Source organism: Panthera onca, chromosome A2 (assembly GCF_046562875.1).
Source record: "Panthera onca isolate mPanOnc1 chromosome A2, mPanOnc1 haplotype 2, whole genome shotgun sequence".
NCBI lineage: Eukaryota > Metazoa > Chordata > Mammalia > Carnivora > Felidae > Panthera > Panthera onca.
Genome location: NC_138340.1, coordinates 7,802,446 through 7,828,112, shown reverse-complemented (window position 1 = coordinate 7,828,112; position 25,667 = coordinate 7,802,446). Strand labels below are relative to the sequence as shown.

At 57.0% G+C, this 25,667-nt stretch overlaps 2 protein-coding genes across 5 annotated transcripts; both read left to right on the top strand.

Moving 5' to 3' along the window:
• Nucleotides 1-1,331: 1,331 nt before the first annotated feature.
• On the top strand, nt 1,332-9,809 carry ICAM3 (intercellular adhesion molecule 3). Of its 3 annotated transcripts, XM_060630202.3 has the most exons (9): nt 1,332-1,415; nt 1,568-1,653; nt 2,281-2,372; nt 2,965-3,231; nt 7,548-7,853; nt 8,192-8,479; nt 8,824-9,078; nt 9,193-9,441; nt 9,527-9,809. In XM_060630202.3, the coding sequence occupies exons 1-9, from the start codon at nt 1,347-1,349 to the stop codon at nt 9,718-9,720; spliced, it is 1,806 nt and encodes a 601-aa protein (XP_060486185.3). In that variant the 5' UTR covers nt 1,332-1,346; the 3' UTR covers nt 9,721-9,809. The 3 variants fall into 3 exon arrangements, with proteins under 3 accessions (XP_060486185.3, XP_060486186.3, XP_060486187.3); XM_060630203.3 differs by lacking the exon at nt 1,568-1,653 and having other exon boundaries at nt 1,341-1,415; XM_060630204.3 differs by lacking the exons at nt 1,332-1,415; nt 1,568-1,653 and adding an exon at nt 2,063-2,155.
• Nucleotides 9,810-10,421: 612 nt separating this feature from the next.
• On the top strand, nt 10,422-25,651 carry RAVER1 (ribonucleoprotein, PTB binding 1). Of its 2 annotated transcripts, XM_060630201.3 has the most exons (14): nt 10,422-10,768; nt 12,348-12,414; nt 14,957-15,426; nt 19,358-19,549; nt 19,732-19,861; nt 20,205-20,299; nt 21,195-21,282; nt 21,576-21,787; nt 21,899-21,992; nt 22,068-22,204; nt 22,976-23,050; nt 23,544-23,684; nt 24,094-24,177; nt 24,275-25,651. In XM_060630201.3, exons 1-14 carry the CDS (start codon nt 10,499-10,501, stop codon nt 24,419-24,421), a joined length of 2,202 nt encoding a protein of 733 aa, XP_060486184.1. In that variant the 5' UTR covers nt 10,422-10,498; the 3' UTR covers nt 24,422-25,651. The 2 variants fall into 2 exon arrangements, with proteins under 2 accessions (XP_060486184.1, XP_060486182.1); XM_060630199.3 differs by having other exon boundaries at nt 10,423-10,768; nt 21,899-22,204.
• The last annotated feature ends 16 nt before the right edge of the window (nt 25,652-25,667 follow it).

The following is a 25,667-nucleotide window of genomic DNA, read 5'->3' as shown; positions in this document are numbered from 1 at the left end:
TTTAGGGACCATTTATATCGCCTCTTTGAAGAAATGCCTAGGGGCGCCTGGGCGGCTCAGGCAGTTGAGCCAGACTCTTGATTCTGACTCAGGTCATGTTCCCAGGGTCATGGGATCCAGCCCTGCATCAGGCTCCATGCTGGGCTTGCAGCCTACTTAAGGTCCTCTCTCTCCCTCTGCCTCTCTCCCCCACTTGTGCTCTCTCTCTCTCTCTCCAATTTGTTTTTTTAAGGTTTATTTATTTTGAGAGAGAGAGAGAGAGAGAGGGAATCTCAAGCAGGCTCAGGGGCACCGTCAGAGTGGAGCCTGATATGGGGCTTGAACCCATGAACTGTGAGATCATGACCTGAGCCGAAACCAAGAGTCAGATGCTCAACCAAGCCATCCAAGCACCGTATCTCTAAAATTAAAAAAAAAATAATAATAAAAAATAAAATAAAATAAAATAAAATAAATGTCTATTCAAGTGCTCTGCCCATTTTTAATTGCTTTTTTGTTGTTGTTGAGTTATCCTCTTTTATTCCCCCCCCCCCCCAAGAATACTGACCTCTCAGGTGAAGGTCTTTAGACCCTGCCTAGTAGTGTCTGCATTGTCCTCTTTAAATGTTGCATTGAAATCCCACCTTGTCACCTCAAGGAGAGTGTCTGGAGATCCCCTGTTAATTTCCTCTATAACTTCCAGGAATTTCTGTAATCTGGGTATCATCCCTTTTCGGATACACAGGTTTCTCACGCCATACAAAAGTAAAGCGTTCCCATGAAACCTTTTGTGAGCCAAAATGGCTTAAAGAGAGGAAATACTGCTCATTAATTTATACAGGAAAAAAATTGTTAGCGTTCCCAGACCCAAAGAATAACCTCTCTTCGTTTTTTCTGAGACCTTAGGGCACATCCTACTAACGGATGCACAAAGTAAATCAAGATAAAGTACGGATGCTCAGAGACACAGGTCAGAGCCCCGGGGGCTGGGGGCTGAGATGCTGCGCGTAATCCCCGGGACGGGGCTTGGCGGTGTCCCTCTCCCTGCCTCTGCCACGTCCACTGCAAAACCAATGCCGAGTACTATTTTCGCTTTTCATCTTTTCTCATAAAAGGGCAAATCGTTTTCAGATTTCTTTCGGTTCCACAAAAACAGGTACTAACGCAGGTCTTTCGTAAACGTGAAGTGGCGTAACGGAACTTCAGAAAAGTGGGCGATACCAGTATTATTTACAAATACTTTTGATTTTGGTTTTAGGGGATCTCGCGGGACTTTGTGGGAAACGGACTCGGGGGAGACCCGACTGGAGGGGGAAGGTGCTTCGGCTGAGAGAGGAGGGGGCGTGGCCTCAGGACGGGGAGAGGGCATGGGAGCTGGGTGCCATCAAGGACCCCGGCCGGGTCCCTCTCTGGAGCTTCGGAGGCGCGAGAGGAAGGTCAGAAGCTGGGGAGACGGAGTAGATGGAAGTCTTAGGGTCCACCTGACCCCCAGTCCCTTCTCTTGGGTGGAGAAACCGGCTGCCCGGAGGGGTGGGCGGGGGGGCGGAGGACAGGGGTGAGGACCAGTTACAAGTAGCATCCTCAACAGATGGAGGCTCCAGACTCGGCTGTACCCCAAACACCCGGCCTCAGCATGACCCACGGGGAAGGGGGGGTCCTCGAAGATCTTCAGAGGTAAAGGGCCCCCCCAGTAGCCACTCAGTCAACACACAGCCAGTCACAAGGGCCCAATACATGTAGGCTCTGTTCATTTTCACATCTTCCCTCATCTCAGGGGTCCCTCAACTGTCACCCCCAAATCTCTTATTCGCCCCCACAAGGAATGTTGAGATCTCCCACTGCGCTTTTAGACCCTGCCTAGAAGTCCCCCCCACTGTCAGCTTGAAATCCCACCTTATCACCTCAAGGACAATGTCTGTCAGGAGATCCCGTGTTAACTTCCTCTCTGGGAACAGGACACCCCCCTTCACCCAAGTTCATCAGGAAGGAGGTGTCTTCCTTGTGCTGAGAACAAAGGAAGCCGACTGCGTTAGCATTTCCTGTCAGTGCATTTAGAGGCCAGCGATGTGAAGTCAGGTCTGCCCCTTCCACGACCCAGCAGCACCCTCCACGTCGTCGCTAGGTCCCCCACTCTGGACCCTCTGGGCCACAGAACATCCCCTCTGCCCTTCCCCAGGTCGGGGCAAAGAGCAGCCCCTGGACTTCTGTAATTGTAACCACTGTGGCTGTGCTTCCGTCCCCCGGGGTGCCCCGCCTGCTCCCCACTGCCTTGCACCTCATTAAGGCAACTTCCTCCTGCAGTCTGGCCACGATGTCACCTTCGGGGCTGCTGCGGGGGGCCTGCAGGACCACACTTATCTCCCTGCTCCTGGTCTGCTGTCTGCTGCCCCCAGGTGAGGCAAGTCAGCCTGGGGAGGGCTGGAGTTGGGGGATCAGGGGAGGGTGGGGGAATGGAGAGAGCAAAGCTTTCCACATCCTGCTGCCCTGGCTGCCGCAACACTTCCTTAAACTCCCACCTGACAGGGGGCTCATCACTGGCCTCAATAGAAAGTTATGGTTTCCTTAACTCAGGCTTCAGGGCTCTCCTGCCTGTGACTTGTCTCCTGACCCAACACACACACAGACAGACACACACACACACACACACACACACACACACACACAGTCCCTCCCTGGACCTCTGTCTCTCCTTTTCCCTCTACCAGGATCACTTCCCTTTCACTCAGATAACCAGTTCTTACTTTCCCTTCCGATTTGTCCCCTCCTCCAGGAAGCTTTCCCTGACATGCTTCCTCCTACTGTCTGGATCAGGGGCTCCCCTAGCCTGCCTCGGAGGCTTCCCCAGTTCCTGATCAATCATCCGTCTTCCCCACCGGACTGAAGTACCATGAAGGTACTTCATGATGGTGAATGTGAAAAGGTGGGGCCTGCAGAAGGGTAGATTGAGGCACTGGAACAAACAGCAGTGTCCCTCTGTTCCCACAGGTGCCCAGGGGCAGAAGTTCCCACTGAGGGTGGAGCCCCAGAACCCCGTGCTGCCTGCAGGAGGGTCCTTCTTGGTAAACTGCAGCACGGATTGCCCCAATCCCAAACTCATCACCCTGGAGACATCCCTACCCAAGAAGCCAGTGGGCAATGGCCTGGGCTGGGCAGCCTTCCAGCTCAGCAGTGTGACCAGTGACAGCCAGGTCCTCTGCTCCGGCTTCTGCGATGGCTTCCAGATGACGGCCTCCTCTGACATCACAGTATACCGTGAGTGATTGTGCCTTGGAGGTGGCACTGGCCTTGGGCAGTAGTGGGGGTACATGGCCAGTGGTGCGGGGGAGCAGGGAACCCTGAGTCTCCAGAAAGGAACGAGGGCTCTGACCCAGAGCTTGGACCTGAATGTGTGTGTGTGTGTGTGTGTGTGTGTGTGTGTGTGTGTGTGAGAGAGAGAGAGAGAGAGAGACAGACAGACAGACAGACGGACAGAGACAGAGACAGAGAGTTACATCTCAACCATATGCCAGGGCAGCAGCTGTGAAATCAACTTGCGTCCCAACAAGGATTCTTAAATGATACCTCATGTCTTTTATGTATTACTTTTATTTTCACGGCAGTTAATCATTCATGCATGTGGTTCCAAAATCCAAAAGTATAAAAAGGTGTGTGTTAAACCTCCATTGCCTTGTGCTGGCAGCGAGTGGTCACTGTTTTAAGTGTGGACACTAGGGGTTCATTCAGTCTTTAAGAAGTCTCCCAGGTGGGGGAGGTACACTTAGGAAGCCCCATTTCACAGATGAGGAATTTAAGCCTCAACGGGGTAAAGTTGCTTGTCAGGGTTCATAGCCTGGAGAAGTGGGTAGTCTGGCCCTCGAGCCCTTGTTCCTAACAGATGAGTCTTCCTTCCCAGACCCCACTGTTACCAGTTTCTTTCTCTCTCTTTTTTTTAATGTTTATTTATTTATTTTGAGAGAGAGCGAGAACCAGTGGGGAGGGGGCAGAGAGAGGGAGGACACATGAAGCAGGCTCCAGGCTCTGAGCTGTCAGCACAGAGCCCAATACGGGGCTCAAACTCATGAATCGCGTGAGATCATGACCTGAGCTGAAGTCGGATGCTTAATCGACTGGGCCACCCGGGAGTCCCCTGTTTCTTATGGTTCCTGCCAGAATCCCTCTGCACTTAAAAGAATACAGTAGACGAGAAAATAGAGTACGGACACTCATGGAACCTACCGTTTTGTGAAGCTTTCCTAGATACGCGTAGTGTGTGCATGTGACCATGTGTAGGCTCCTGCTGTGGGCCAGTATCCGTTTTGTGTACCTGCGTGCGTGTCTGTGAGCGTATGTATGTGTGTCATCATCTCTGTGTGTCTGTGTGAGTGCACACGCGTGTCTGTGTGTGTGTCTCTGAGTGTGAATGTGAATGTACAGGTCTGTGTACGTCAGTATCCACACCTGTGTGTATATCTGTGTAAGCGTGTTTTCTATGTCAATGTGTGTGTCCGTGTGTGAGTGGCCGTGGATGTCTGTGTCAGTACATGTCGGCGCATTCATATCTTTGTGTCCGCATTTCTGTAGAGGGCGTACATTTGTGTGTGTTTCAGATGCCTCTGTCCAGGGCTCTGCGGGAGCCTGTAGGCCCTGGCTCACCGGAGCCGACTGTACTCACCTTTTCCCAGCCCTGTGTCGCATTGGGTAGCTTAAAAGCGGCCATCGAGGCAGTGTTTACACTGTAGAAATTGGCGTATGCTCCATGCTGCGGCTAGCCCACCGCACCCCAACCCCGAGTTCCCGAGCATTCCTGGCATTTGCTGGCCTGTCATCATCTCTGACCAGTGGTGCCCCAGTGGGGGCCTCTTTGTTAAATATTCTAAAATCGTAAATAAAGGTTTCTCCTACTGTCCAAAAGTAAAGCATTCCTATGAAACTTTTTATAAGTCAAAATGATAGAAAGTGAAAAACCAATTAATTTATATTGAAAGAATGTTGAGCATTCCCAGACCCCAAAAATAACCTCTCCTAGGCTTTTTTTTTTTTTTAGCTTATTACTTTATTTTGAGAGAGAGCGCATGCTCCCAGAGGAGGGGCAGAGAGAGACAGAGAGGGAGAGAGAGGATCTCAAGCAGGCTCCATGCTGTAAGTGCGGGGCTTGAACTCAACAAACCATGAGATCATGACCTGAGCCAAAATCAAGACTCCGACGCTTAACTGACTGAGCCACCCAGGCGCCCCTCCTAGTCTTTCCTGAGACCTTAGGACACATCCTGCTAACAGATGCACAAAATAAATGGTGACAAAGCACTGATGCTCATAGACACAGATCAGAGCCCTGGGGACTTGCGGCTGAGATGCTGAGTGTAATCCCGGGAAGGGAGCCTGGTGGCACCACCCTCCCCGTGCAGGGTGCCTGCTCTCTGTATAACTGCTCTCTGTATAGCTGCATGCTATTTTCGTTTTTTGCCATTTTTTTAAATTTTATTTTTTATTTTTTAAAATTTACATCCAAGTTAGTTAGCATAGAGTGCAACAACGACTTCAGGAGTAGATTCCTCAGCGCCCCTTACCCATTTAGCCCACCCACCCTCCCACAACCCCTCCAGTCACCCTCAGTTTGTTCTCCATATTTATGAGTCTCTTCTGTTTTGTCCCCCTCCCGGTTTTTATATTATTTTTGTTTCCTTTCCCTTATGTTCATCTGTTTTGTCTTGTCTCTTAAAGTCCTTATAGGAGTGAAGTCATATGATATTTGTCTTTCCCTGACTAATTTCACTTAGCATAATACCCTCCAGTTCCATCCACGTAGTTGCAAATGGCAAGATTTTATTCTTTTTGATTGCCAAGTAATACTCCATTGTGTGTGTGTGTGTGTGTGTGTGTGTGTGTGTGTGCGTGTGTGTGTCTCACATCTTTATCCATTCATCCATCGATGGCCATTCGGGCTCTTTCCATACGTTGGCTATTGTTGATAGTGCTGCTATAAACATGGGGGTGCATGTGCCCCTTCAAAACAGCACACCTGTATCCGGTGGATAAATGCCTAGTAGTGCAATTGCTGGGTCATAGGATAGTTCTATTTTTAGTTTTCTGAGGAGCCTCCAGACTGTTTTCCAGAGTGGCTGCACCAGCTTGCATTCCCAGCCATTTTTCTTAAAAGCGGAAATACTCCAGATTTCTTTCCGTTCGTACTAACGCACGTCTTTCATAAAAGTGAAATGGTGTCATGGAACTTTTGAAAAGCTATACTTCCCTGTAGTAAGATGTGAAATATTTTTCATGGCAGCCAGTGCACGGGCCTCTGTGATAGCTGAGATCCGGGCTCAAATCGTTGAGGGTATGAGATGTTTCCCGAAGGAGGCCCAGGGTTCGGTACTTGTGCCTCAGAGGGACACTGCGGTTGCGGCGGGGAGAGGACCCAGCCTGGGAGTGTTGAGTCCCTCGTGACTGTGTCAGAGCATCCTGAGAGGCTGCCCTGGTAAGAGCCTGGAGAGCCTCAGATGGATTGGGGGGCGGGGCGGGGGGGGGCGGCTGGGCCAGGCTCTGGGAGAGGCCAAGGCCAGAATCCAGGCCAGAAGCTGGGAGTAGCCATGGGAGTCCCTAGATGTGACATCAAGGAGGCAGGTGACTGGGCACCTGGCTCAGTCGGTTAAGCGTCTGGACTTCAGCTCAGGTCATGATCTCATGGTTCAGTTCATGAGTCGAACCCTGCACTGGGCTGTCTGCTGTCAGCTTTGGACTCTCCATCTGCTCCCCACTTCAAAAATCAATAAACATTATAAAAAAAAAAAAGGAGGCAGGTGAATACACGGGTCTGGAGTTGGGAGTCTCACCTTCTAAACCCAGCCGGGCCCCTTTCTGGCTATGTGTCCTTGGATAGGCCATCTCACCTTCGCCTCTCTGGGCCTCAGTTTCTCCATCTGTAAAGGAGAAGAATAATAGAGAAGATTTCACTTGGTTGCCTGTGAATGAAGGTGGATGGCATTTGGAATAGGAGGGGCGGCTGGGTGGCTCAGTCAGTTAAGTGTTGGCTCTTGACTTGGGCTCAGGTCATGATCTCACAGTCTGGGAGTTCAAGCCCCACAGCACGCTCTGTGCTGACTGCACTCAAAGCCTGCTTGAGGGTTCTCTCTCTCTCTCCCTCTCTCTCTCTCTGCCCCTCCCCTGCTCATGTGCTCTGTTCTCTGTCAAAATAAATAAACTTAAATTTTTTTTTAATTGGAAAGTCTAAGGAAAACTCTAAATAAACAGGAACTTTTATGAGTACTAATAATGTTGTATGTGGTCATAAGTTGGTCCCCTTCCTTCCTTCTTTTTTTTTCCCTTCCCTTAACTGTGAATTTCTCCGGAACAGAAAATCTGACTTTATTTCAGTGCCTGGCAAGGTGTCCCACGAAACAGGAAATAATAATCATGATGCTAAATGACAATAGCAAACACTTTTGCAGGCACATACTAAGTAAGCTCTCCAGGTTTATTCAAAATTTCAATTCTGCACTGGGGCACCCTCAGCCCCCTCTCTGCTCTCTGGGGTGGGAGTTGCAGGGCTGGCTGCTAAGTGCAATTCTCCCCCACCCCCAACCCTACCCCAGGGTTCCCGGAGCGCGTGGAGTTGGCCCCCCTGCCCCGCTGGCAGCCCGTGGGCGAAAACCTCACCCTGCGCTGCCAGGTGGCCGGCGGGGCGCCCCGGACCAACCTCACGGTGGTGCTGCTCCGCGGGGAGGAGGAGCTGAGCCGGCAGCCGGCCGTCGGGGATCCCGCCGAGGCCACGGTCACGGTGCTGGCGGGCAGAGACGACCACCTCGCGAATTTCTCGTGCCGCACGGAACTGGACTTGCGGTCCCGAGGGCTGGGTCTGTTCCAGAACAGCTCGGCCCCCAGGCAGCTCCGAACTTTCGGTGAGGGAAGGGACTGCGGACGGTGGGTTATGAGCTAAGCCAGAGTAGAAGCGCCCTGGCCGGGAGGGTTTGGAAAACGGAGTGGACTGGACCTCAACGGCTTCTGGGAAGGCATGCCCTTGGCTACTGGACCGTGCACAGCTTCCGTTGGGAGACTCGCGGCCGCGGTAGCCTACGAGAAGGCTCTGTGGGTGTATTCTGGGTAGGGGGTGAGCCAGGCCGCAAGGTATTCTGGGAAAGGACCGTGGTTGGGGGCACTGAACGAGTCATGGGGTAAGGGGAGACCCTTTCACGGTTCTGGGAGACCTCCCCCTGCTCACGCCTGCCCTTCTCCGCAGCCCTGCCCGTGACCCCCCCACACCTCGTTGTCCCCCGGCTCTTGGAGGTGGGAACGACGTGGTCCGTGAACTGCACCTTGGACCGGCTGTTCCCGGCCTCCGAGGCCCAAGTCCAACTGGCGCTGGGGAACCAGATGCTGAATCCTGCTGTCGAGAGCCATGGGGATACGATCACGGCCACAGCTACAGTCACAGCGAGCGCGGAGCAGGAGGGCGCTCGGGAGATTGTCTGCAACCTGACATTGGGGAGCGACAGCCGGGAGGCCCGGGAGAACTTGACCATCTACAGTAAGAGGGGGCGGAGCCAAGACGGCTCGACAGGCGGGACAAGGGGCGCGGCCTCGGTAGCCGAGTGGCGCCGCACAGATGACGAAGACTAGACTGGAGAGGTGGGGCCTGAGTCTCCAGAGTGGGAGGGGTTGTAGTGTGGGCGGGGTCTAAGTAACTAAGGGTATAGCCCAAGTGTCCCAAGTTGGATGGGGGCGGGGGGGGGGGGTGGGTAGGCGCTGGGGACCCGCAGAGTAGCAGAAAGGCATGGCCTGATACCTCGAGACGAAACAGGTGTTATGGAGGGCGGGGATCCGATGTGAGGTGGGTGGTCAGTAAACTCCAGGGCAAGGCCCCGCTTTTAGGCTTCTGGGGGCCCATCCTAAACCTAAGTGAGTCCAGCGCCTCCGAGGGGACCGAAGTGACTGTGACTTGCGCGGCCGGAGCCCGAGTCCAGGTTACGTTGGAGGGAGTTCCGGCTGCGGCCCCTGGCCAGCCTGCCCAGCTTCAGCTAATCGCCACCGAGAGGGATGACAGGCGCAACTTCTCCTGCAATGCCACGCTCGAGGTGGACAGGGAGATCTTACACAGGAACAGGAGCGTCCAGTTGCGTGTTCTGTGTGAGTAGGTCACTCTGACCTTTAAACCCTTGCTCCCCTTGTTTGGTGGGAAGACATTACTCTTCCTTGCCACGCTGTGACTCCAGTATGTCTAATCATTTGACCGTTTCATAGACGGTCCCAAGATTGACCAAGCCAAATGTCCCCAGCGCTTGACGTGGAAAGACAGAACCACCAATGTCCTGCGGTGCCAGGCCCAGGGCAATCCGGACCCCGAGTTGCACTGTTTTCAGGAAGGCTCCTGGAATGAGGTGCCCGTCGGGATTCCATTTACCGTCATGTTAAACTATAGTGGTACCTACTCCTGCCGGGCGGTCAGCTCTCGAGGCACATACACTGTGACCGTGGTGATGAACGTTCAGGGTGAGCCAAAACGGGGTTTCGGATCCAGATGGGCAACCCACGCGGGGCGAGTGCGTGTGTTTATACTCCTTGCTTCTCTGCATAGGTCGGAATGCCCATGCTGTCACCATCGTCATGGTGGTGTTAGTGACCCTGGGGTTGGTGACTACCACTGCGGCCTTAGTGTACGTCTTCGGGTTGCAGAAGAGGAGTGACATTTACCAAGTGAACCAGGGGAGCACTTGGTTGCCCCTGACGTCTAGGCAGCCCGAGGAGGCTGTGGGGGAGGGGCCGTCCTGAGCTTCGAACCTGGGGGATGCTGGACCAACGACGATAGGGGTTTGGCTGTATCCCGGGTTCCACACCAATAAAGCCCTGAAAATCCGGAGTCTGTTGCTTGATTCCACTTGCGCTAAGGAGCTCACCCACTGTGCTTTGCGTCCTTTGAGTGACTTTTTTTTTAATCTTTTTTTTTTTAACATTTATATATTTTTGAGAGACAGAGAGAGACAGAGCGTGAATAGGGGAGGAGCAGAGAGGGAGACACAGAATCTGAAGCAGGCTCCAGGCTCCGAGCAGGCTCCGAGCTGTCAGCACAGAGCCTGACATGGGGCTCGAACTCACAAACTGCAAATTGCAAGATCATGACCTAGGCCGAAGTGGGATGCTCAACCGACTAAGCCATGCAGGCACCCCAAATTTCTTTTAATTTTTTACATTTATTTTTGAGACAGAGAGAGACAGAGCATGAACAGGGGAGGGGCAGAGAGAGAAGGAGACACAGAATCCGAAGCAGGCTCCAGGCTCTGTGCTGTCAGCACAGAGCCCAACGCGGGGCTCGAACTCACGGACTGTGAGATCGTGGCCTGAGCGGAAGTCGGATGCCTAACCGACTAAGCCACCCAGGCGCCCCTCTTTGAGTGACAACTTATTGGCAGAAAGGGGTGGGGCCTGTGGCGCCCAGAAGCGGCTTGAACTCTTGAGAGGCGGGCTGGGCCTTAGCCAATGGGCCGAGGGGGTGGAAAAGGAGGTGGGGCTTCTCCTGGCCAATCGGCGGGCGCGCCCTCGTTGCCGCTCTATGCCGCTCCGCCCAGGCTCGCTGGTCCCAGAAGGCGCCGGGTTTCCCAAGATGGCGGCCGACGTGTCCGTTACTCACCGGCCCCCGCTGAGCCCGGAGACAGGGGCCGAGGTTGAAGCTGACGATGTCGCGGAGCGCCGGGCACCCGAAGAAGAACTGCCGCCGCTAGATCCAGAGGAGATCCGGAAACGCCTAGAACATACCGAGCGCCAGTTCCGTAACCGCCGCAAGATACTGATCCGGGGCCTCCCGGGGGACGTGACCAACCAGGTATGGGGGGGGGGGGGGGAGCGTGGCGGGAAATACCACCGTGCGCGTGCGCGGGGGGAACCGGGCGACACCAACACTGGGCTCCGTTGAGGGGCGTCGGCGGGAGAGTCCAAGCGCGGGATCTGTGCGGGTTCGGGAGAAACCAAGAGCAGGATGGGGGGGCGGTGATGGAAGGAGAAACCAACTTTGGAGTGAGGGAGGACGTTGCTAGGGGCGACCACGGGCTTGGACGAAACCAAGTTATCTCAGAGGACAGGGAATGGAAGGGGGCGGGCAACTTTGGCCTTGTTGGGAATTGTGAATGGGCTGCTATAGTGGGGCCGTGGAAGTAGGGATGGCAGTTGGTCCTTCCTCTGATTGTGTTTTTCCCCACCCCCTCTACCTTGGGGTGGCGGGACCTCGTATCCAGAAGTTTCAGGGTTGGCTAGAGTAAGCCTTTCCGTAGCACGCGTTTATCGACTCCTCTGAGAGATCCGGAAGTTGTAGTCGTTTCTGGGGTCTTTTCTTCCCCAAAGCCCCTGGATTAATTTGGAAAAATAGAGACTCCTGTCCCCAGCTCAAAGACCTGCAGGAAAGGGGGGGGCCACTGTTCTTTGCCCCCCACCTCACACTAATCTGGCCCGAGGTGCCCTTCTTTTGGGGCCTACATGGGGCAGGGCTTCCCAGTGCTCTTTGGACCCAAGGAGATTGCACCTAGTCGGCCCTGCCCTGCCGCACCGCAGTGGGATGGGTTCCTTCTCCCTGCTGCTGAAAAATCTCTGCTCTCTGACCCACCCGCACATCTGCCACTGACTCTCCGTGCCCGTGCCCGTAGGTAGGCACATGGCTGGTGGAGTCCCAGAAGGGAAGGGGTGTGACTTGGCGACAGACCTAGGTCAGGTGCCACTAAGCATGGTCTAGTTTTTTTCTAGAGCTGGTCCTCCTAGTGCTTACCGTCTCTCCGGTGAGAACACTTTATCTCCTGCGGGGTGCACAGTGTGTCTGGCATTAGCTGGCTCAGAGCTTGCCCTCAATGTTGGTTTGCAAGAAGGCCAGCCCTGTCAGCCCGAGGGAATTGGGAGGCAGGTGAAGCCATGCAGTGTGGGCTTATTAAGCACACAGGGTCCCCAGTCAGGTACCCCTGGGTGGCATTCCCTCTGCTGCCCTGACCAACTGCATGACTTTGGACATGTTCCTTTGCCTCTCTGAGCCTCAGTTTTTTTTTCATCTACAAAATGGGCTAATGCGTAATTTGTCCGGTTGTCGGAAAGGGTTAGACTTGCAAACTGAAGTTCAGATGGGTTGAAATTATTTCCCTAAGGGGCATACCGCAGAGCTGGGACTTGAACTCAGACCCAGCTTACTCTTCGGTGTGTTGTGTTAGTTCAAAGCTTGGAGTCTGCAGCTAGGCTCTGCATCCCAACTCTGCCAAGAGTGGCCTCAGCGTCCTTGGACAAGTAACTGATTTGAGCCTGTTTCCTCCTTTGTAAAACGGGTCTGGTAATTGATCTGCCTTCTTAGCTGGTCCATGTGGAGGTGGCACTGGGTGGCTCCCTTCAGCCCCTGGTGACTCCGTATCCTTTGGCTTCTTTCTCCGCAGGAAGTGCACGACCTGCTCAGCGACTATGAGCTCAAGTACTGTTTTGTGGACAAATACAAAGGGACAGGTTTGTGGGGCATGTGGGTTGGGCTAGTGGCAGGAGGTGACAGCCCCTAAAGCTGGGAGGGTCCAGGCCCAGTGCTTCCTCTCTTGAACTTCAGGCCCAACCTTGTCCCCTAGGTCAGGGCAGGACAGACGGTTGTCCCAGTCTGTCTTTCATCCTGGGTACCCACTGTGGGGCAGCTTTGGTGTTCCTCCCCTGGGCTGCCCGACCTGGGCATTGGGCTCCCCACTCCCCGTGCCCATCCCTCCAGCCAGCCAGTCACCCAGGCCTGTCTGGTCTTCTCCTTCAAGCCCTCCAGAACAGTCGGTGCCCTTCCATCCCTCAGCTTCCTTCTGATCCGTACCTTCTCCATCTCTTCCAAACTGGCAGCTTCCTGCTGGCCTCTCTGCCTCCTTGACTTCAAGCCCCTGCTTGTCCTCCCCCAGTAGCCAGCTCTGATCTAGTTGCAAATCTGATCCAATCTGGTCCTAACCTTGATTATTCTTCTCTCTCCAAAACTCTCCGAGAGCCTTCTCCTGACTCTGCCTTGCAGGGATGTGCCCCAGCCTCACCAGCACCTCGGGCACCCATAAGGTTCCAGGCTTTTCCCTCTCCCAGTGTTCTTTTTTTTTTTTTTTTTTTTATGTTTATTTATTTTTGAGAGAGAGAGACCGTGTGAGTGGGGGAGGGACAGAGAGAGAGGGAGACAGAATCTGAAGCAGGCTCCAGGCTCTGAGCTGTCAACACAGAGCCTGACGAGGGGCTCGAACCCACGAGTCGTGAGATCATGACCTGAGCCAACGTCAGATGCCCAACTGACCTGAGCCACCCAGGTTCCCCACCCTCTCCCAGTGTTCTTAGCTGTCCCTTCTGCCGTCTTCACAGTGCCCTGAACACCACACCCGTCATGGCACTGTCACCCTGGACCATTGTCACTTTCTCACTCACCTGCCTCCCACACCGAGTGGTTGGTTCCCTGAGAACAAAGATGGGTCTTGTCAGCCTTGGCACCCCCCCACCCCCACCCCCACCCCTTGCATGGGAAGCTCTCTGTGGATGTCTCTGCCTTAAACCTTCCAGGGCCTTTTCTTGCAATCTATTAAGATGGGTGAGAAGTAGCTGAGGACAAGTAACCCCTCGAGACTCACCTTGCAGCCTAGAGTAGTTAAGATCTTGGGCCCTGGAGACTAATGGACCTGGGTTCAAGTTCCGGTCTATCCTCACTCTGTGGCCACAGGCCAGTGATGTACCCTCCTGAGCCGCAGTTTTCTCACCAGCAGATTGGGCATGACCTGCTTGAGTTATTCATGAGGCCAAACACACTAGAATACCTAAAAAGCCTGACACCTAGTAGGTGCTTAGTAAAATATTGACAGGGGCAATGAGTCAGAAGTATTTACTGGGCATCTAATAGGATGTGCGAGGCATTGAGGATCCAGAAGTTAAATGACACTTTCATTCATAAAGTCTTCCAACAATGAGCGTTGAATGTCCTGTGCTGGGCACTGGGTACATAGCTGTTAACCAAACGGAGACAGTCTAGTCTGTGAAAAAGGCTGTTATTCAAACCGCTGCAAACGTGGAGGTGAAATGACCATTGGACCAGAAACTGCAGAGCCCTGTGAGAGCACAGAGCTGGGATCTGAAACAGGAACGGTCAGGGTAGGCTTTGTGGGGGAAGTGATGTTTGCAGGCCGACTGTAGGGTGGGTTGGAGTTAACCAGGTGAAGAATCCTGGAGGTCAGTGTTCCACGCTCAGGGAAAAGCCGGTGCAAAGGCCCGAGGCAGAGTGTGCGTGGCACAGTCCAGGAAGTAGCAGCAAGAGGTGGGAGAGGGCCAGCAAGGCCAGTGGGCCAGGCCACGCAGGAGCCACTGGCCCCTGCAGTGAGGTACCCCTGGGCACCGGCGTGGCATTATCTGATTATCCTTTTGAAAAGTTCCCTGTGGCTGCTGGGTGGAGAGAGCAAACCAGGAGTGGCAGTGGGGGCTGAGGCTGTGGCGGGTGACAGGGGCCTGGATTTGAGAGGTGTTGGTGGCCTGGAAAGGTGGTGAGGGAGGGGTGCAGAGCAGGGTTCTGGGGTCTGCCTGCCTGGGTTCAAGTCCGGACTCCTTCACTCGGGCAGGAGGCGCTGCTCTGGGCCTCTTTTCTTGCTGGCGAGACGGTGGCGGGCAGGAGTACGTTATTCTTATTTCACGTGAAGACACGGAGACCCCAGAGCCATTCAGGGGCTGGAGCGGAAACCCCGGCCCCAGTGACCACATGCTTTAGCACTCCCGTGTGTCACCTGAGTTAGCAAGTTTTTAGGACCCAGCCAGGCCCGCAGTAGGCGAGCACTGCTGTGGGTTGGGAGCGCGGACGAGGGGCAGGAAGCAGGCCTCACGGAGGCAGGAGACGCCTGTAGCAGTCGTTAAGGCTGGCAACCGTCCCATCCGGCTGGTGCCTGAAATGTCCCGGTTGTTGGATACCCCAAAGTCACACGACGAGGCTTAAAGGGAGGTGGGGGGCGGCCCCGGGGTGAAGGGTCGGCCTCCGCTGACCCCCGCCCTCCTCCCCCTCCCGCTGCAGCCTTCGTGACCCTGCTGAACGGGGAGCAGGCCGAGGCTGCCATCAGCGCCTTCCACCAGAGCCGCCTGCGGGAGCGGGAGCTGTCGGTGCAGCTGCAGCCCACGGACGCCCTGCTGTGCGTGGCCAACCTGCCCCCCAGCTTCACCCAGCAGCAGTTCGAGGAGCTGGTGCGGCCCTTCGGCAGCCTGGAGCGCTGCTTTCTGGTCTACAGCGAGCGCACCGGCCACTCCAAGGGCTATGGCTTCGCCGAGTACATGAAGAAGGACTCGGCCGCCCGTGCCAAGTCGGACCTGCTGGGCAAGCCGCTGGGCCCGCGCACCCTCTACGTGCACTGGACAGACGCGGGGCAGCTGACGCCCGTCCTGCTCCACTCCCGCTGCCTCTGTGTTGACCGCCTGCCCCCTGGCTTCAGCGACGTGGACGCCCTGCGTCGGGCGCTGTCGGCGGTCCACACGCCCACCTTCTGCCAGGTGAGCCCTGTGCCCAGTGCAGGGGCCAGCGCACCTCAGAGGGGCCCTTTGAAGTCACCTGCCTTTCCTAATCTCCCGGGTCCCTTTTAGTAAGACAGCGGCAGTGCCACTTTGAATGGGGTTCTTGTTTGAAAAGCCACGTGGTATAGGGGGTGACAGCCCAGCTAGGAGCCAGATGGCTGGGGCTCAAATCCCTGCGAACCCTTTAGCGACTTGCTTAATCTCGTGGCCTCGGTCCTCCTATAACACGCAGGTGAGACCACCTTGGTGAAAGCTCAGCGCGAGGCTCGCTCGCCTCTCGCTCTCGTGTTGATCAGGTTTGTCGAGTGCCTGCTGGCTCCCAGGCCTGGCACGAAGGAGGCGGCTCAAGAGAAGCCCACGGTCCGTGTAAGCCTTGAGGTCAGGAAGTTGGGTTTGGTTGGATTCCAGCCGTGCTCTGTGGCTCTGGGCAGTCACTCACTCACTCTGAGTCTTGGTTTCCCTCCTCCGTAAGAAAGGAGTCGATACACATCACGTTGGCCAAATGGTCTCTGGTTCATTCGAGTCACATTTGTCATGCGCTTCTGTGTGTGCGGCACGAGCCCCGGGACGGGCACAGTGTGGGGAGAACGGGCCAGGCCCGGTTCTCAGCCGGCAGATAGTCTCGCCCGCAGACCCCCAGCAGGGACATTCCTTCACACCCACCGAGCACATTCCTTGGAGTCCCCTCATCCTAATACACCCCAGAGAAGCAGGTGATATCCCCATTTTCAGGGGGCGCAAAGAATTCAAGCGCCCTGCCGAGGGCTGGACAGCCAGGGCATGGCAGGGCCGGGATCGGAGTGCCGTGGCCTGGCTCCAGAGCCCCAGGCCGGCGTGGTGGAGGCTGGTATATGGCTCTGACCCCGGTTCTGTGGCCACGGGTGGGTCCTGTTTCCCTTGTGTAAAGGGAGTGTTGGGCCTGGGGACTTCGACATCTTAGGAACCCCTCTCCTTGCTCCCTTTGCATTCGGTCATGCTGCTGCTTTCCGTTGGGGATCTACTGTGTGCTTGTCCCTGGGTAGGCCTCCTGCCGTGTGCTAGGCTCTCTGGACAGATGACTTAGCTTGACAGCGACATCCTCTCTTGGAGGTAGGACAGCAGGGCCATGACCACCACCAAGTTCTCACTCTGAGCCTCAGGTTCCCCATCCGGAAATGGGGCTGACAGTGTTTGGTGATTGGGTTGTTGTGACTGGCTGCTTGTTCCTTCTTCCACTTACAGTAGGTGTCCTGGTTGAATGGAGGACAGGCCCAGGTGTCAGGCACATTGCAGCTGGAGCCTTAATCTCCCTAGGCGGGAGCCACGAAGCCTTGGTTGCCCTCTGACCCCTCTCTCTATTCATCTGTGAGACAGGGCATGTCGTGAGAAGGTGTGCATCTGGGCCTTGGTCAGAGGTGAAGGTGGAGTGCTCAGTTGAGGTGGGCTGATGGCTGGAGCCACCCTGTGCGGGCACTGAGCAGGTGCACACCTAGGGCACGACCTTTCTCTGTCACTGTGGAGCAGCTTCTTGAATCCCCACAACCACCCTTTGAGGTGGGTTTGTTTGCTGGTCCCACCTTGCAGATGAAGAAAACAAGGCCCAGGGATGGGCATGTGCAGTGATAGGCCTGCCAGTAAGGTGGGCTGACCCTGGGGGGGGCGGGGAGCCCACATTCTTAAGGTGGTCACCCTCACCTCCCAGGAAGGCTGGATGCTGAGCTGGGAGTTTGCTGTCTTGCTGGGGAGCGTCACTTTCAACATAACCGAGATGTTGAAAGGAAATCCGTAGCTCACAGGCCAATTTACATCACATCTGATATGCTGATGCCATAAACATGAATAGAGCACGTATCGTAAGACCTTGAGTGTTGTAAGAAGCCTTTCCCGTTTTATTTTTTTTTGTGAATGGGCAGTCCAGTCTTGTTTTGAAACTCAGCACGTCCAGAAAGGTCACTGGCAAAGTCTCCCTCCGGCCCCACAGCGCCTTTGCCTGCAGCCCCTGCTCAAACCAGTTTGTTGTGTCTCCTTCCAGGGTGATTTTATCACGCATTTCAAGCAGATGTTCATATGCCCTTGCGTTCCCCTTTCCCTGACCCAGATACTGCCATGGCTGCTTTGGTTTGGTTCTTACACGCTTTCTTGGACACATTTTCGTGTTTAGGCATGAGAGCTTTCTCATTCCTGTTGAGGCTGCGATATTTTCCATTTCGTGGGTTCTGCCGTCCTCTGTGGATGGACGTTGTCTTGGTTCCAAACCACACTGTGCATCACTGGGGACCAGGAGGAGCATTGTTGGCTCTTTTTTTTAATGTTTATTTATTTTTGAGAGAGAGAGCATGAGCAGCAGAGGAGCAGAGAGAGAGGGAGACACAGAATCCAGAGCAGGCCCCAGGCTCTGAGCTGTCAGCACACAGCCCGACGCGGGGCTCAAACCCACAAACCGGGAGATCGTGACCTGAGCCGAAATCGGACACTTAACCGACTGAGCCATCCAGGGACCCCAGCACCATTGGTTCTTAAATGTCTTTTTTTTTTAATTATTTTTTTTATGTTTATTCATTTTTGAGAGAGAGAGAGACAGAGCATGAGCGGGAGAGGGGTTGAGAGAGAGAGGGAGACACAGAATCTGAAGCAAGCTCCAGGCTCCGAGCTGTCAGCACAGAGCCCGACGTGGGGCTCAAACTCATGAACCGTGAGATCATGACCTAAGCTGAAACCAAGAGTAGGACGCTTAACTGACTGAGCCCCCCAGGCGCCCTGAGCATCATTGGTTCTTGAGACCGCCATAGCCACAGTGAGGCAGGTAGTCTCCTTAAGGCCATCAGCCTGGCCTCATCTGATGCCGGCTCCAGCTCTGTGGCCTGAGCAAAAGGACTGCCCTTCTCTGAGCCTCAGTTTCCTCACCTGCTAAGTGGGCATGCTGACGGTGCCTGCCTCTGCGATGTGGTGAAACAGCTCCTGCAGCACCCAGCCCATGGGCGTGCAAGGTCCCACTGGGTGTCCTTCCAGTATCTGCTTGCTCTGGGACACCACCAGCCCACGATTCCGGCACCCACAATGCCCTGAAAACCCAGAGGTTTGCTCCCTGAGTTGGTGACAGGCTCTGACCTGACCTGACAAGGGGCCATCTGTGGCCTTTATCTTTGTGCCTTGCTGCAGAGTTATCTGTGTGTCTGATTCATGGGAGCCTCGACCCCACTGGGGGAGCGGACACGTGATACACAGCGCGGGCCGCATCCTCCTTTCTCCCAAACAGCGTTGATCCTGGAACACGTCTGGCCCCAGGGTCTGGATCGGGGGTGGTGGGCCTGAAGTACCAAAGGGCCGCCGTCAAGGGAGGTGGAGGGGCCTCCCTCCCTCCCGGCCCTGCCAGCCTGGAACCCGAGCTTGGAGCCACCTGCCTCACCCCCAGGCTGTGTGTCCTTCCCGGTCCCGGCTGCCGTGTCTTCAGCCTGAGGCTCGTGGTTGAGCAGCGCTTCGCAGCCACCCACCTCGTCTCCTGCCAGCGCATCCTCTTCCCAGCTCTATAACCCGAGCGTGCCATCCTGCCTCCCTGAGGCTGCCTGTGCTTGGCAGCCCCCATCAGGGCCCCCAAGTGGCGCTGACGAGAGCCCCAGGGGGCTTGACCCATGCGAGGCCAGGTCCCAGCTTTGCCCTCCCACCAGCTGTGTGACCTTGGGCACGTCGACCTATTTGAACCTCAGTTGTCTCCTCTGAAAAGTGGGTAGGGTGCGGCCTCCTAGGGCCATTGAGAAGATTCCATGAGCCAGTGCAGGAACAGGGTTCGGAAGAGGGTAGGACCAAGAACCCACCCACTCTGGTGAGTTTGCTGTCATGATCCGGGTCTGGTCGCTGTGGTCACTCCGTGTGAGGGTGGCCACTGTCACTCGGGTGCTCACGTCTGCCTCCCCCTGCCCCACGCCCCCGCCAGCTGGCATATGGGCAGGATGGGCAGCTGAAGGGCTTCGCTGTGCTGGAGTACGAGACGGCAGAGATGGCTGAAGAGGCGCAGCAGCGGGCGGACGGCCTGGCACTGGGGGGCAGCCACCTGCGAGTCTCCTTCTGTGCCCCGGGGCCCCCTGGCCGCAGCATGCTGGCTGCGCTTATCGCCGCCCAGGCCACGGTGAGTGTGTGCCTGGGGACGGGTGCCCCTGGGGGGGGGGGGGAGTGAGGGAACCGGGGGGCGAGCCCTCCTCTCTGGGAAAGTCAGGGTGCCAGTTGGGCTCTGGGGGTGAGAGGGAGGGGCGAGCCGGCCTCCCCGTGGCCGGGTGGCGCCCTGAGCCGCTCTTCTGTTTCTCTCTGCAGGCCCTCAACCGGGGCAAAGGGCTCCTGCCCGAGCCCAACATCCTGCAGCTGCTCAACAACCTGGGGCCCTCCGCCTCCCTCCAGCTGCTGCTGAACCCCCTGCTCCATGGCAATGCGGGGGGCAAGCAGGGTAAGGTGGGGCCAGGCAGAGTGGCGGCCGCGGTCCCCATCGCGCTCAGAACCCCAGCCCCCCCAGACCGTTTTCCCATCTGAGCTATCAGGGACTTGAACCCACGAGCAGGGGCTGGGGTGAGTGGCAGTCACCAGGGTGAGCTGGTGCCCTGAGCCCCTCACCGGGGCAAGTGAGGCAGGGTGGTGGGAAGGGGCCGGCCCGCCCCACAGCAGACTCCCTTTCCTGGGCCCCTTTTTTGGGCACGTCAGTTGCTTTCTGGGAGCTTCGGGCCCGGGGTTGCGCCTAACCGGGGCAAAGGCTTCCATCCGTGGTCCGCTCTTCACTTCCCGGTCTCCCCCAGGCCTGTTGGGCGCACCTCCAGCCGTGCCGCTCCTCAGCGGGCCGGCCCTGTCCACGGCACTGCTGCAGCTCGCCCTGAAGACCCAGGGTCAGAAGGTAAGTGCGTGCCCGGCCCGGGGCCCCCGGGACCTCCTCGTCCGCACGGACTCCCCAGCCCTTCGTTTCTCCACCTCACGCCCTTCTCGCATCTGCCGGGGGGCTTGCCGTCGCTGGGGTGATGGGACATCTGGTCGTGTCTGTGGGGCTCAGTACGTGGCCTGGTCTGTCGCAGGGGCTCGGGACTCAGGAAGGGACTCAGTCTAGGGAGGAAAGTCCAGGCCTCACGGGGGAGGAGTGCGGTCTCTCGCTCCCACCTCCTCAGCGTGCATACAGGGGGACCCGTACAGACCAAGGCACACACAGATAGGTATACCGCGCATAGAAATACATACGCCATGTCACCACTCTCGGTGCACGTACGCAGAGACCCGTACGCGGGAGGCATGCGCACACGCCTGCAAGCAGACCCGCTGCACACGGACACACGTGCCGCTGACCTGTGTGTCAGGGCCACGTCAGTGACACGGGTGTGTCTGACAGTAACTGACGGGATTAGGGAATTAGGGGCTCACCCTTGCGTGGCTGGTACACACACTGTGTTGGACACTGTACTTCCGTAATAATCAGGGGGGCTGGGTGTGGGCAGTGTGCCTAGGAAGGACTGTCCTGTGTGGGGGGACAGGCCCTGACGCGCTGAGCATATGGTGCACGCCCCCTGGGGCTCCCCGGGGTCTCAGATGGGCCCTGGCAGACAGGAGGCCCTCCGTCCCCATGGGACAGCTGGATGGGTGATGGCTGAGATGTCGCAGACACTGGGGGACACTGTGCGCGTCTGCCCGTGACCGGCCGTGGCCTGCACTCTGGGTGTTGTGACTGTTGAGACCCTGGGTGCCTCCTGTCTGCTGCCCGGGCCACCCTGGCCCATCTCCAGCTGATTGTGCTCTGTCTCCAGAAGCCTGGGATCCTGGGAGACTCTCCCCTGGGCACCCTTCAGCCTGGGGCCCAGCCGGCCAACCCCCTCCTCGGGGAGCTGTCTGCAGGTAACACAGACCCCCGCCTCTCCTCATCTTTCTGGGCCCCTTCCCACTTTCTCTTCCTGAGGCCCCTGTCCTCGCTGGGCCTGGGAAAATGACCTACTGTCTCTGGGTCTCAATAGTCCCATCCGTCCATTGGGCCCCCACCTCCCAGGGTGGCCGTGAGCATCCTGGGAGTTGATGTACTCAGAGGGGTCTGTTCATTGCCCAGCACGTACCTGCTGATCCTTGTCCAAGCTCAGGGCCCCGGGAAGACAGGTCTAGTGTGGTTGGACACCAACACCTCCTTCTCTCTGTAGGGGGGGCTCTGCCCCCGGAGCTGCCACCCCGGCGAGGGAAGCCACCACCTCTGCTGCCGCCACTGCTTGGCCCCTCTGGGGGTGACCGGGAAGCCATAGGCCTGGGTCCCCCAGCAGCCCAGCTCACTCCACCCCCTGCCCCGGTGGGCCTCCGAGGCACTGGCCTTAGAAGCCTCCAGAAAGACAGTGGGCCTCTGCCACCGCCCCCTGGGGTAAGGCTCCCCCCCACATCCAGTACCATTCCAGCCTCCCCACCCCACCCCAACCCCCCCGCAAGGTGCCGCCTGCCAGGGGCCCTCACGAACCCAGCCCTCCTGCTACAGGTCTCGCTGCTGGGGGAACCCCCAAAGGACTTCCGGATCCCCCTGAATCCCTACCTGAACCTACACAGCCTACTCCCAGCCAGCAACCTGGCGGGTAAGGAGGCTCGGGGCTGGGGAGGCACAGGGAGAAGCCGCCGCCCAGCTGAGGGCCACCTGCCTCACCCCCCAGCCCCCGGAGGCGGTGGCGGAGGTGGTGGCAGCAGCAAAGCCTTCCAGCTCAAGTCCCGCCTGCTCAGCCCTCTCGCCAGCTCCCGCCTGCCCCCTGAACCAGGGCTGCCCGACAGCTATGGTTTCGACTACCCCTCGGTGAGTACCCAGCTCCCATGTGGTCCGCCCTCCCGAGGGCCGCTGCCGTGGCCCCTTGTCCCCTTGATAGCAAGTCATTCTCCAAACGAGTATTTCGCTAATACTGACTGCCTGGCAAGCACAAGGGAGACAGAGAAGAATGTGCCAGACACTGTCCCTGCCCTGAGTCTCCTGTCTGTTTGTCTCTGCCCATCAGACCTGGTTCCTGTCTGTCTTTTTCTCCCCAGAGACTTTAGGCTGCGCTTCCCCTTGGAGACCAGGATCAGTGTCTTGTCGGTCTCTGTCCTGCTCTCCCGTCCTTGATTCCTGTCTCTGTCACTGGAGAGCTGCTCCTTCTATGATTCCAACCTCCTCTAGCTCAGACGTTGCAGCCTGGCCACCTGTGTAACCCCTGTGTTACGTTACGTTTGGTCCACGTTGGGTTTTAAAAAATTTAACAGCTGAAATAAACGTCACTGCTGACATGTAGAAGAGTTCACACAACCCGGATCTCTCGCCGGCCTTGAAGAACTCCGAACACCTAGGTCCATGGGAGCCACATGCCTTCCCAGCAGCCATCTCTGGGGCCAGGGTGTCACCACTCCTGGCAATGGGGCACACTTTCTGTCTCACTGCAGCTGCCCCACCTGCAGTGGGAAGTTGCCCCCACACAGTAGAGCGTGCCCCCTCTTGGCGGGGGCACTTCCCCAGTAACAGCTGTGCTGTGGGATTCAGCCAGGGGTGAGGTTGGTGCAGACTCCAACCCAGCGTGCTTCTCCCACTTTCATTCAGGACGTGGGACCTCGGCGGCTCTTCTCCCACCCACGGGAGCCAGCTCTAGGGCCCCACGGACCCAGCCGACACAAAGTAAGAGCTGCCCTGTCCATCTCCCCTCCTGGGTGTATCAGTTAGCCTGTGCTGCCTAACAAGCGGCCCCACCACTTTGTGGCTTAGAACACCAAACATTTTTTCTCACCATTCTTCCTGGTGTGTGTGTTGGGGGGGGGGGGGGTCTCTCCAGTCACATGACGTGACAGTCACATGACAGCACAGCTGGGGCTCAGCAGTCTGCAGTGGTTTTAGCCACATACCTTGCAGCAGAGGCCTCAGCTGCAGCGATTTATCTGCTGCATGTGGAGCCCATCCTCCAGCAGGCCACCCTGTGATGCTGTCCTGTGTGTGGTGGTGGTCCCGGGGTTCCCAAGAGGAAGGGAGGTTCCCAGAGGCCTTTACAGTCATGCTACTCTCCTGTTGGCCAAAGCTAGTCACGGGACAAAGCCCAGTGTCATTTGGGAGGGTCTGCAAAAGGGGTTGGATTCTTCAATAATCTGTCTCACTCAGCCCGGCCCCCTCTCTGCAGATGTCACCCCCACCCAGTGGTTTTGGTGAACGGAGCGGCGGGGGCGGCGGGGGGCCCCTCTCCCACTTCTATTCGGGCTCGCCCACTTCCTACTTCACCAGTGGCCTGCAGGCTGGCCTCAAGCAGAGCCACCTTAACAAGGTGAGGAGCCTCCCCAGCTGAGGACAGGTCCCCAGGGACAGGCAGGATGCGGGAGGCCCTGTGACCCTTGGTGCCTGGGCCAAGCCTGGGGTGGTGACAGAGCAGGGGTCAGCTTTGCTCAGGGCCGGCCTGAAACAGGCTGTGCTCCCCACACCTGTGTGGCTCACACCTGGTATTGCCCAGCCTTCCTGGCCTCCTTTTACTCCGTCTCCGGTAGCCCACGGTGTGGGTGATGTTAGCCCCGGTTGACAGATGAAGAAACCGGCTCAGAGAGAAGTAATCTTCCCCCCCCCCCCCCCCCCGTCTCCTAGCTAATGAGTGGCAGAGGCAGGATTTGAGCCCGAAACCCCTTGCCTTCGCCCTGGGGGCTGCTTCCTCTCCCACTCCATCTCTCTCCCATGTCTCCCAGGCGGTCGGCTCCTCTCCACTGGGCTCTGGAGAAGGGCTCCTGGGCCTCGGCCCTGGGCCCAACGGCCACAGCCACCTGTTGAAGGTATGGAGCTGGGGAGGGGCAACGGGAGCACGCGGGGCTGGGGAGCGGTGGCCCCCAGATGGCCCCTGACGTGCCACCCCCTCCCCTCTGTCTCTAGACTCCGCTGGGTGGCCAGAAACGCAGCTTTGCCCACCTGCTGCCCTCGCCCGAGCCCAGTCCAGAAGGCAGCTACGTCGGCCAGCACTCCCAGGGCCTCGGCGGCCACTACGCAGACTCCTACCTGAAACGCAAGAGGATTTTCTAAGGGGCCGGCGCCAGAGATGCTCAAGGGCCTGCACCGAATTGCTTTTGGGTTTTCTGGTGTTCTGTTTGTGTTTCCCTCTCCCCCTTTCAGTAATAGAAAAATCTCTGAAAGACTTTGTTGACCAACCAGCCGGAACCCAAGGAGTGTGGGGGAGTCTGGGGGCCAGCTCCCGGCTCGGAAACTCTACAGCCTTAAGAGAGAGGGGCCCTGGCCAGCTCTCTCTCCCCTCCCCTGTATCCGCCTGTGTCTGTCTCTCTGGGAGTCCTCTCCTGCCTCGTCACTCCTGTATCTTGGCCTTTCGAGTGCCTTGGAGGTTCCCCTGGCCTCCCGTGAGGATCAGAGACTGTCCCCCTTTTTTAACTTTGACAATTGACTTTTGTTTCCTTTTCTAATTTGTATTATTTTTTAAACAATCCAGGACGACCCCCAGCTCTGATTCCTTCAAGGTCCAGCCTGTCTGGGCCTTCATTCCACACTTTCGGTTTGAAATGGCTCAGCCCTTTTCCTGTCCTGTCTGCTGCAGGCATGGATGTGCCCTACCCCTGCCCGCCCACTCTGGCCTGTATTCCAGCTCGGGGTCCCCAGCCTCCTGCCACAGTTCCCTCACCTTCTGATGCCTTAAAGCCGGGTCCCAGGCCCTGCGGTCAGAGCCTCTTAGATGCCGAGCTCCGGAAGCTTGACTCAGGACCAAATGGCTCTGGCCTGGGGATTGGGCCCCTCTACCCAGAGTCCCCACTCTGGGGACAGTAAAAGGCCAAAGCCTTGGTTTTGGCAAACCAACTCATCATCCCTCCTGCCCAGGCCTAGGTGCAGAGACGGGTTTTCTCTGCCAGCTCAAACCAGTCCTGCTGTCAGTCTGTGGGAGTGGGGTATTGTGCATCTCACTGAGCCTCTGCTGTCTCCCCCCACCCCACCCCACCCCCATGTTGAAGATGAGCTCCACCTCTCCATCCCCAGGCTAGATCACCTGGAGCTGGCCTCCCAGCCTCCTGTGGGCCCAGTGGGAGTCCAGCAACTTCAGGCGGATAAGCTCTGCCCTTGCCCAGCAGCAGGACCTTTGGGCCTGAGGAGAGCCTGGGCCCCTCCCCCTGGCCGGCTGGGCCACCAGCTTCTCTCCCCGGACTCTTGGGGGGATCCACATCCACTCCAGGGGGGTGTCGTCTCCCCAGTCCTCTCTCACAGACTTTCCTTTGCTGAATTAAAGTTTGTAAGTAAATGGTTTTAAAGAAAGAGCTGGCTGGTTCTT

What these genes read in the sequence shown, in the direction of transcription:
- ICAM3 (XM_060630202.3), top strand. Translation starts at nt 1,347, where the DNA reads ATGGGAGCTGGGTGCCATCAAGGACCCCGGCCGGGTCCCTCTCTGGAG. An exon ending in GTCCTCGAAGATCTTCAGAG is followed by an intron (nt 1,654 to 2,280) that starts GTAAAGGGCCCC and finishes TTCCTCCTGCAG; the next exon opens with TCTGGCCACGATGTCACCTT. An exon ending in CTCTGACATCACAGTATACC is followed by an intron (nt 3,232 to 7,547) that starts GTGAGTGATTGT and finishes ACCCTACCCCAG; the next exon opens with GGTTCCCGGAGCGCGTGGAG.
- RAVER1 (XM_060630199.3), top strand. Translation starts at nt 10,499, where the DNA reads ATGCCGCTCCGCCCAGGCTCGCTGGTCCCAGAAGGCGCCGGGTTTCCC. An exon ending in CGGGGGACGTGACCAACCAG is followed by an intron (nt 10,769 to 12,347) that starts GTATGGGGGGGG and finishes CTTTCTCCGCAG; the next exon opens with GAAGTGCACGACCTGCTCAG. An exon ending in TGAAGACCCAGGGTCAGAAG is followed by an intron (nt 20,300 to 21,194) that starts GTAAGTGCGTGC and finishes CTCTGTCTCCAG; the next exon opens with AAGCCTGGGATCCTGGGAGA.